This window comes from Elephantulus edwardii, unplaced genomic scaffold (genome assembly GCF_000299155.1).
Source record: "Elephantulus edwardii isolate Elephantulus edwardi_28Jun2011 unplaced genomic scaffold, EleEdw1.0 scaffold00178, whole genome shotgun sequence".
NCBI classification, from domain to species: domain Eukaryota; kingdom Metazoa; phylum Chordata; class Mammalia; order Macroscelidea; family Macroscelididae; genus Elephantulus; species Elephantulus edwardii.
Window position 1 is genome coordinate 4,248,992 of NW_006399928.1, and position 10,632 is coordinate 4,259,623.

Genomic DNA, 10,632 nt, shown 5'->3' on the forward strand with positions numbered 1-10,632 from the left:
GGTCTCCTGAGGAGCAGCTAGCGGATTCGAACCACAGGTTTTGGAGATTGCAGAGCAGCTTCTTACCACTCGGTAAATACTTCCTATCCGGAAAAAGCTAGAAGATATAAATCTGACAGCATTTCTGACACATTAACTGTGTGCTATCGTATCAATAGATTTGATCTGTTAAATAATGGCAATTCAGTCTCCAAACTGAAATGTGTAGTTTAAGCAGATGGCAAGTCATTTAACTTTATTGAACTCCTTCGGAATCGCTAATCATGAATATTTGTAGAGCTATTTGGTAGAAATGAAATTAGAACTCAGAAGAAAGTTATTTTGACGAATATGAAGCATTTAACATTTTAAAAAAGGGTTGTTTGGGAGTGCAAAATCCCTGGATGTCTCGAAATTACTAAGCATTAACATCTGTCCCATTACTATGGACAGAACTATACTTTTAAATAATTGGTCTAATGCCCCAAATCTGAGATGTTTGTGTTCATTTAGATCTGTGAGAGTATCAGTTGTTTCCATGAAACAACTCTGCCCTCATTTTGAGGAACAGTTTAGTCTTTAAATATAATTATTTAAATATATTTGCTTAGACTTTGTGATTTGTAATCATTAACCTTCTAACTATCCATTCTTGTGTGAATAAGACTAAAATTGTGTGAATAAACTTTTCTAGACTCCTTTGATATTTATGGCAAAGCCTACATTATTAGTGACACTTTGTCACAAAGAGCCAAAGTTTTGGACTTTTAAACCTGACGCTTAATTATTAAAAAAATTTAAAAACAAATCAAAACTTGGGCACTTTCCCTAGACCTGAGTTGCTCACATGCACTCTCAACACAAACAACGAGTTTGTCGCAATAGCCGTGCGCGGAAGGTTACAGAAGAGCAATGTACTTTGATTTTAGTAATTTAGTCTTGGTTGCGCTGGTTACGGCGCTACCTCCGCTGTGGTACTTTATTGTAACAAAGTAGTTCCGGTTCGTGTTGTTTCGGCCAGAGAGCTATCGCCGCCATTTCAAGACTGTGAGCGGTTGATGGCCAACCAGGGTTCCTAAGGTTCAAATCCTGTAACGGCTGCCACCTCTTAAGCCTTCCAGAGCACGGTACAGCGGCTATCCTCTTACCACTACCTCCAGAAACATTTTGCTACTGGCGGCGGCCGAATTCAATTACCCCTTCCTCGCTTTCCCTCAAGAAGCTCCAGATGGCGTCTTCCGTGGGCAACGTGGCCGACAGCACAGGTACGGGTGTCCCGTTCTACTTCAGCAAACGCTCTCTGGGGGGGATCGCTCCATTCTCTGTCTCTCAACCCCTCCCTCCATTTAGCCACCCTCATATTTGTGGCATTGCTCAGCGATTTTTGTTCTACCGGCATCTGTTCAGTTTCCTCTGTCTTCCTTTCCCCAAGTATAATCTCTTTCATTCTTGCTGCTTCTCCTTCCCCCCATCCCCCATAAATGATCCAGCTTTCTGCTCCCGGACGCTTTTAACCACACTTGCAAGAATCAAATCCTTGCCGGTTCACGGAACTTCGTTACCGTTTCTTCCCAAATGCCAGTTCACTTTTGTTCTTTCCTCTTTATTTTTTAATAAACCTCCCCCCACCCCCAGCTAGTTTTTAATTGTTCTCTGTCATGCTGAGTCTGGGGTGCCATTTCGTTGTCATATTTGCATCACCCAACGAAGAGCAGAAGCAGCTAGCCAAATTACAAGGAACTCGAGAAGAGGGCATATTAGGCGCACCCCACTGGGCAGCGCCTTTCTAGTGTTCTTTCGGTTGAGTGGCCTCAGTTTGTATTGGAAATTTCCAAGGGTCCCTTTCGCCACCCAACTCATTCCACAAGGTACCTCGGCTTTGGAGCCTATGCCTCTTACCCTTCCGCGGGGAAACCACACCCTTTCCTTGGGAGGTTGGATGACCTGAAGTCCAGTTGCTAACCCTGGGGGCAAAACGTGCCTGCTTCTTTTTCTTGCTTTCTCTTTGAACTGTTTTCAGAATCCCCACTTGATACTTTCTCAGCATATTCCTCCGCCATCTCCTCTGGGTCTTCCATCCCCATTTTTTAGCCTAGTATCACTTTTTCCATAGGATGTATATGGTTTTGGTTTTATTTATTTATTTTATTTTTAAGTTTCATCTGCTTGAAGAGTTTGTAAAGCCACTGGAGTGTAGCTGCACAAGTGCCAGGAAGGTACTCTTTAAGACAATTCAGTCGACAGCATTTGTAACTAAAACAGTGAAAATCCTACCAAATTCTAGGAATTTCTTTCACCTGCCTTTACTTATTGAGGGTGTTTGGTACGGGGATTGGGATAGAGCTGCGAATCTAAGATTTCCCATGAGATCTTTTTGGTTTTGTTTCGTTTTCAACTGAATTGGAATGTGGAGAGTTTTGTTGTTTTTTTAATATTGTGCTGTAATTATGGACTGCATGGTAACCCTTGCTTGTTTACCTTGCAGCCATTTTCAAATTGAATAGTATCTTCTATAATTGTAGACTGTGAGATGAATAATTAGCCATTGGTTCCATATTAATTTGTCACAGTGACGTGGAAGATTTAAAATTCTGATTCTGTAATGTCTTTTTTTACATATGTTATTTGAGGAAGTAATCACTTCAAGTGTTAAAACAGCTTTCAGAAGTGACAGATGTGTTGAAAAAAGGGCCTTGCAAAGGAGCTCCAGCCCCCTAATGGTTAAGGAGTTTCCCTTCCAACCCAGAGGCAGGGGTTCGAATCCACCTGTTGCTTTTGCGAGAGAAAGATGGGCATTTTCCTCTCATGGGATTTACAGCCTCTGAAAACGCCCTGGAGGGTCTTCTGTGATGAGTCCACTCTGATTCCCTGGCAATGAGTTGAATTTGAGTTGAAGGAAGTAGGAATTTCTGGAACCTGATTTAAAATTTTATTTTCTAGTTTCTATTCGAAATAATAGAGTTCTCTGGTGGTGTAGTGGTAAGGAGCTGTGCTTCAGTCCCAAAGGCAGAGTTGAAATACATCAGCTGCTCTGCGAGAGGACAGACAGTTGCCTCCTGTTTCTGAAAACCCACTGAAGGGTCAGCTGTGAGTTGGTTTCCACTCAAAGGCACACAACAACAATTAGAGATATAGATTTGATACTCTTTACCTTTTTGTCTCATGGTTTGTTATGCATTATGCCAGGAAATTTGTTTTCTGTAGCTTGAAGGATTGAGGTGCTAGGCTCACATTTGACGCTATGATGCTGGTAAAATTTAAGTTCGTGCTTTACATTTCAACATAAGCATGTTTTTTTTGTGAAAGTATTATGGCCAGATTTCTAGGACTATATCATTTTGAATAAGTATTGGTAATCTGAGGTTGTTTTCCAGATCCCCCTACTGTTTTGGGCTTTACCTTATCCTAAAGGACACATAAATGTGTCTGAATACATAACATATTTTATATTATCCTTTATGTATCTGAATACATCAGTTACATATGTTGTTATGAACTCTAGAGTCAGAACTAATAGATGACCTTCTAGAGGGTTTTTTTCAGAGGCTGTCACAAGCGACTCGACGGCACATAACAACAACAAATCTCACAGAAGGAGGTTGCCCATCTTTCCTTTGGAAAAGCAATTGATGGATTTGAACCACCTGCCTTTGGATTGAACCACCAGAGCTCACTTACACATACCAGAGTGCTTTTATTTGGTATTCTATTGAGCTTTAGCAAATATTTTAGCATTGCCACATTCATTTAAAAAAAAAACCACCCCATTATACTTGTACGTAGCTGCTTGGTTTATATAGCTGTTTGTAATGTCTTAATCCTTTAGTGCCAGGGCTCTTTGGAAACTTAAGTGTTAAACCAGTGTGAGTTAGATTAGCCAATTTCCTTTTTATGAGTTAGTGATAGTAGCAGAGCAATATAGTTTTGGTGGTCTTTATTTAACTTGTTGGATGATCCCTTTAAATGTTTTGGATTTTGACAGATGTGTTTATCTTGTTTATCAGTCATTTTACAAATAAAACAATGATTTTTTTTCCCTTATGTTCAGTTTCTAGAGTTACCCTTTAAAAAAAAGTAAGTTGTCAGTTATACACACTTATATTAATGTTATCAAGAGTAAAACCACATTGATAGTTAGCAGTACTATCTGCCTTTCTCCATATAAATTCAACTTAAAACCATTAAGGTTTCTGGTAGATTATTCTGATATTAAATCTTTGTGATCTTGCAAATCACATTGTTTTATGTTTTGTTTCTAAATATTAGGAGATGATGTTAAGTGGATCATTAGATGTTACTTATGATTTATAGTTTAGAATGATTATAATATTTAATATTACTTAGAACTAAATATTCTTACTTAGCTTGGGAAGGAAATATTAATGAATGACACCTAAGATGCTAATTCTGCACCTTATGTTAACTTGGTTAAATTATGAGCAGAACACTCTAGTGCTTTACGTGATTTCAAGCATTTTTCATCTTTAAGTTTATTATACCATATTTTTCCATTTTTTGTTTGCATTTCTAACTTTTTGTTTCCCCCTCCTCCCTCCCTCAAATGTTTTGATGATTCTCCAGAACCAACGAAACGTATGCTTTCCTTCCAAGGGTTAGCTGAGTTGGCACATCGAGAATATCAGGCAGGCGATTTTGAGGCAGCTGAGAGACACTGCATGCAGCTCTGGAGACAAGAGCCAGACAATACTGGTGTGCTTTTATTACTTTCATCTATACACTTCCAGTGTCGAAGGCTGGACAGGTACGAAATGTGGGGTACTTACTGTTGATTATTGCCTGTGGATACTGAGCTTGACAAATGATATATAAGTATTTGAACTTGAGATTTTCTAGCTCAAGATTTTAATTGTAAATTAGCATTTACAGTCTTGCCCACTTGTGACATGGCAACTCAAAAGCCATGTCTTTTCTCCTTCTTTTTGTTTTATTGGTCATAATGAAATACCTTTTAGGGGCTTTTACATGTTGGTCTATTTGTAAACTGTTCAAGTAATAAGTTGTTCTTAGTGTACATCTGAGCATTTAGTCTCACCTGGGTAAGACATGTCAATGTGAGGAAATGAAATGTTCAGAAATGATGGTGCATATACTGTGATAGCAGTTGCATGTGTGATTCATGTTACAGAAACTGCCTTTATAATGTGTTATTTTGCTAATTCAATTAAGAATTTGTGTTCAGTAAATACTTACTGATTTTCTTTAAATACTCAAAGACATTAACAAAGGGAAGATAAGGCTCATGCACGTATCTTCTTTAATGATCATGGTTTTCAGTTTGTTGATTTGGTAGTAAGACTAAAACCATTGCCATAGAGTCTATTCCAACTCCTATTGACCATGAAGTTTTCAGGACTGTAAATCTTTATGGAAAGAGACCGGCTGTCTTTCACCCTTAGAACCACTGATGAATTAGAATCACTGACCTTTAAGTTAGCAGCTTGATATCTTACCCACTAAACCCTCTATGGTTCTTTTAGTGAGACCTTAATAAGAACTTAGCTTATGAAAGAAGTTTTCAATTTGAAATCTAGATTACCTCTACTTTCAGAAAATTTTCATTTCTGAAATTTTCCCTATAATACTTTAGTTAATATATAATGTGTAATTGGGGCCTGGTGGAGCAGTGAATCTACCCAATTGTTCTACAACATAAAGACCTGGCTTACTTAATGACAAAAGCCAAGAAAATCCTATTAGGTCGTTTTACTCTTGTCACATGGGATCATTAATTACTCATGTGTAATTAGGAATAGCAAGATTTCTTCAGAAACTGTTTTAAGTTACATGTAGGCTGCAGCTTTTTCTGTCACATGTCAACAATTTTTGCTTTTTCCAGATCTGCTCACTTTAGCACGCTGGCAATTAAACAGAACCCCCTTCTGGCAGAAGCCTATTCAAATTTGGGGAATGTGTACAAGGAAAGAGGACAGTTACAAGAAGCAATTGAGCATTACCGACATGCATTACGTCTCAAACCAGATTTCATTGATGGTTATATTAACCTGGCAGCTGCACTGGTAGCAGCTGGTGACATGGAAGGGGCCGTTCAAGCATATGTCTCTGCTCTTCAGTACAATCCTGTGAGTAAAATTTTAGTGGTTATTGTTTTACTTTTACAGAAGCCTAGAGAAAAATGCAGTGTACTGATTGAGATTCTAAAATAGGGTTTTGTATGGAATAAAGAAATGTTTGTATACTTAAAATGAAATTGCTTTGAACTGATCTAGATTGTGTTAAAAAATAATTTTTAACAAGAAAGCTCTAGTGACAAATATAAGAATGAGTTTATCCATCTTTTTTTATACTGCCTGTAAAAAATACTACTTGTAATGGTACACATATTTTGGTTACATTTATATAAATTTTGTTAAGTGTTTATAATTTGTCTTTCAAGGAATGACAGATAAAGAATTTTAAACTGTATTTTAAATTAAATGCAAATGTCTGGATCAGTGATGTGAAAACTAGGCTCTTTAATATTTGCTCTTTAATAGCCTAGTCTCTTTGTGTGTGTGTGTGTGTGTACCTACATACGTGTGTATACCATTGAATCGGATCCGACTGGCACAGGAGGAGATTGCCCCTCCTTCTCCAGCAGGGCGTTTGGTGGATTAAAATTCTTTGGGATTGCAGCTCAGCTTCTTGCCACTAGGCCACCAGAGCTCCCTATTCTCATCTCTTTTAATACAATTGTTGTTGTGCCGTCGAGTCATTTGTGACTCATAGCAACCCTATGTACAACAGCCCTAAACCCTGCTCTATCCTGTGCCAATCGCATTGCCTCTGACACACCCATACCGATTACCCCAGTCACTGAATCAGTCCACCTCATAGAGGGTCTTCCCCTCCTGTGCTGTCCCTCCACCCTACCAAGTATGATGTCCCTCTCCAAGGACCTGTCTCTCTTTACAACATGTCCAAAGTATGTCAGACGAAGCCCCAGAATCCTTGCCTCCAAAGAGTAGCCTGGTCTAACCCTCTAGGATGAATCTGTTTGTTTTCTTGGCAGTCCATGGTACATTCAACACTCTTCTCCAGTTAATACAATTAGATGGAATTAATATCCATCTACACTAGGCTTTTAATAGGTTTTCAAAATTTATTTAAATTTCAGATGTTTTCTGAGAAACAAGTGAGGCCCAGCTTGTAGCTTTTGAGTTCATACTGTCTTAAGATCTCTGAAAGTTAAAAAGAAAGTAAGACTTGCCCCCAGAGATTTTGTTATAGTAAGGGGGAAAAGTTTGAGATTAACTAAAGAGATTGGTTATGGGAATCCAGAAAAAGTTTAACAATACCTTAGAAAATTACATTGTTAACATTTAATTTTACAGAATCCCTGGAAGTTGTTTTAATAATACCTACTGTCATGGATTGCCTTGTGTCCTTCCTAAAATACATGTATGTACCAGATAAATAGTGGGATGACATCAAGTATATCATCCATGAAGAAAGCAGAAGGTTATTAGAAAGTTAAGGAAGAAAAGACAAAAATGGATGTCAGAAGAGACTCTGAAACATGCATTAGAATGTTGTTAGGTGTCATTGAGTTGAGTACGACTTACAGTGATCTTATGAACAGATCTGTGCCATCCTCATCATCTCTGACACTGTGTCAGTCCATCTGCTTGAGGGTCTTTCTCTCTTGCAGACTCTCTACTTTTCTAAGCATGATGTCCCTTTCTAAGGAATAGTCTTTCCTAACAATATGACCAAAGTATGTTAGATGAGACTTTGCCACCTTTGCCTCCAAAGAGCACTCTGGCTACACTTTCTCTGAGAGGTACCTGTTCTTTTGATAGTCCATGAGATAGTCAGTACTCTTCTCTAATGCCACAACTCAAAGGCATTGATTCTTCTTTTGTTGTCCTTATTTATTGTCCAACTTTCAAATGTGTAGGAAGCAGTTAGAAAAAAGTTAGGATTGGCATCCTTGCTCTTTAGCATTTTGGAGAAGCCCTTGACAAATTTTCCCAATGCAAAGTGTGTTTTGATTCCTTGATTGCTGTTACAGTGGATGTTGATTGTGGATCCAAGTTAAATGAAATTGTTGATAACTTAAATCTTTTTTTCCCTATATGTCATGATATCTACTAACTTTGAAGGTGAAGATTGTTTTCTTCATGTTTAGATGTAATTCTTATTGAAGGCTGTAGTCTGATCTTCTGCCGCAAGTCCTCCTCACTTTGAACAGTTAAGGTTGTGTCATTGGCATAATGCAGGTTGAGTTTTCCTCCAATCCTGATGAATAATCTTTTTCCTAGAGTCTAGCTTCTTGAATGATTTGCTCAGTATACAGATTAAATAGATAGGGAAAAAGAACACAGACCTGATGCACACTTTTAAACCATGCAGTGTTCTCTTGCTCTGTTTAGACAACAGCTTCTTGCTCTATATGTAGTTTTCTAGGTATATGCACTAAAACACAGAGATGACAAAAGAAAGGAAAGAAATATTGTAGTAAAAGATATGAACAGAGTATTTCAAAGGGCAGTTCAAAGAGGCAGAACAAAGTATTATAACAAAATGTGCAAAGAGCTGGAGTTAGAAAACCAAAAGGGAAGAATATGCATAGTATTTCTCAAACTGAAAGAGCTGAATAATAATATCAAACCTTGTGTTGCAATACTAAAAAGAATGCTTTATACAAAATCTTGGTTGATGCAGGAAATAAAAAAAATGGAAGGAATTTACAGAGTTACAGTACCAAAAAGATATGGTGGAGTGAGAACCATTGCAGGAAGTAGCATATGATTAAGAACCAATGGTAATGAAGAAGTCCAAGTTACACTGAGGACATTGACGAAAAATAGGGCCCCAGGAATTGATGGAATAACAGTTGAGGTGTTTCAGGAAATAGATGCAACCCTGGATGTGCCCAGCAGTCTATGCTAAGATAAGAAAGCTAAGAAGTCTATGCTAAGGTAAAAGGCCAGTTAACAGAGAGCCATATTTGTTCCCATTTCAAAAAAGGTGATCGGAAGTGATCAAACAATATAATTAATGATATTAGTATCATTAATACTCAAATAAAATCTTGCTGAAGATTGCCAGAAATTCAGGCTGGGTTCAGAACTAATATAAAATACCAGAAAGATGTTTGTGTATTAGAAGCACTTGTCTAAACAGAGCAAAGGAATAAAATCAAGAAAAGTATGAAATAAAATCAAGAACAGTGTGCATGTGCTTCAGGGTTGTGTCCATGCTTACAGCTATTCAATTTGTATTGTGAACAAATCATTTGGGAAGCTTTACTATATAAAGAGGAATTTAACATCAAGATTGTAGGGAGATTAATCAATAACCTGTGCTGTGCAGATACAACTTGACTTGCTTAAAGTGAGGAAGACTTGTAGCATTTGCTGCAGAAGATCAAAGCCTTCAATATAGATTGCATCTCAATGTCAAGAAAATAGAAATCGTCTCACTGGATCAGTAAGGCAACATTATGATAGAGAAAAGATTAAAATTATCAACAGTTTCCTCTTACTTGGATCAACAGTTAACACCCTTGGTACTGGCAGTAAGGAAATCAAAAGATGCATTGCATTCTCTCCAATGTTCTAATAAACAGTGATGTCAGTTTAAAGACTAAGGTGTGTCTGATCCAGGCCAAGGTATTTTCACTTGCTTTCTATGCATCAGAAGGTTGGACAATGCATAAGAAGAGTTGATGCATTTAATTTGTGATGTTGGAGAAGAGTACTGAACAGCCTATGGACTGCCAAAAGAAGAAATAAATCTGTCTTAGAGGAGGTGAAAATAGGGTGCTCCTTAGAGGCAAAGATGGTGAAATTTTGTCTCATGTCCTTTGGACATGTTATCATGAGGGATCAGTGCTTAAAGACTGGGAAATGTTGTGGTTCAGAGATAAGAGGAAGACCTTATACAGGATAGACTAACTCAATATATATATAACAATGCCCTTGAGCTTAAAAGATTGTGATGATGGTAGAAGATAAGGTCTTTTGTTCATAGGGTTACTTTCAGTAGTAATTCACTTGGTGGCAACTAACAACCCAAGTGATACAATGTGGAAACTGCTATGATCTCCTTTGATCTGATAAAACAAAAAGTTGAAGCAGGAATAAAGGTGGAATGAAACATCCCTTAATCCTTTCCCAACCCTAATCTGATGTAAAGGGAGTTTTTCTAGGGTGAAACCTAGGGTGTTCCCTAGTTTGTAATACCTTTTATTTTGTTGTTGTTGTTGTTGTTAAGTGCCCTGGAGTTGCAGTGGAGTCCCAGGCGACTCATAGCGACCCTATGAAAGAGAGTCCTTGACTCTTGTGTGCCTTTCATCCTCTCTCCAAGTTCATGGGGTTTCCAGAGGCAAGCTATTATGGAAGTGGATGCCACTCCTCCTTCCACACCTTTTATTTTACTGGAGATAAAATAAGAGGAAAGCAAGTAGAAATGAGGGACTCCTTAGTGCCTGCATCACCAAGGAAGAATTGCCAGGATTGGAGTACAACTTTTTTTTTTCTATAATTATATTTTATTAATTTTCATAAACATTTACAGAGATTTTGGGTTTCCTTTCATTCACCGCTGCACCATTCTCTCTACCCTCCTCCCAGTTTATTCTTGTCCAAATGCCACAGTGCTTGTCAAAGCCAGTTCTGATTAATCTTC

General features: G+C 37.9%; 1 protein-coding gene across 2 annotated transcripts in view; it reads left to right on the forward strand.

The window, feature by feature from the left end:
- Positions 1-1,048: 1,048 nt before the first annotated feature.
- Positions 1,049-10,632, forward strand: part of LOC102846712 (UDP-N-acetylglucosamine--peptide N-acetylglucosaminyltransferase 110 kDa subunit-like) — an 80,048-nt gene continuing 70,464 nt past the window's right edge. The window contains exons 1-3 of one of the 2 annotated variants that reach the window (XM_006895983.1): positions 1,049-1,244; positions 4,561-4,741; positions 5,837-6,080. In XM_006895983.1, the coding sequence (XP_006896045.1) occupies positions 1,208-1,244; positions 4,561-4,741; positions 5,837-6,080 (462 nt within the window). In that variant the 5' untranslated portion in view covers positions 1,049-1,207. The remainder of the gene's footprint in view (positions 1,245-4,560; positions 4,742-5,836; positions 6,081-10,632) is intronic. The other variant, XM_006895984.1, reaches the window with a different exon arrangement.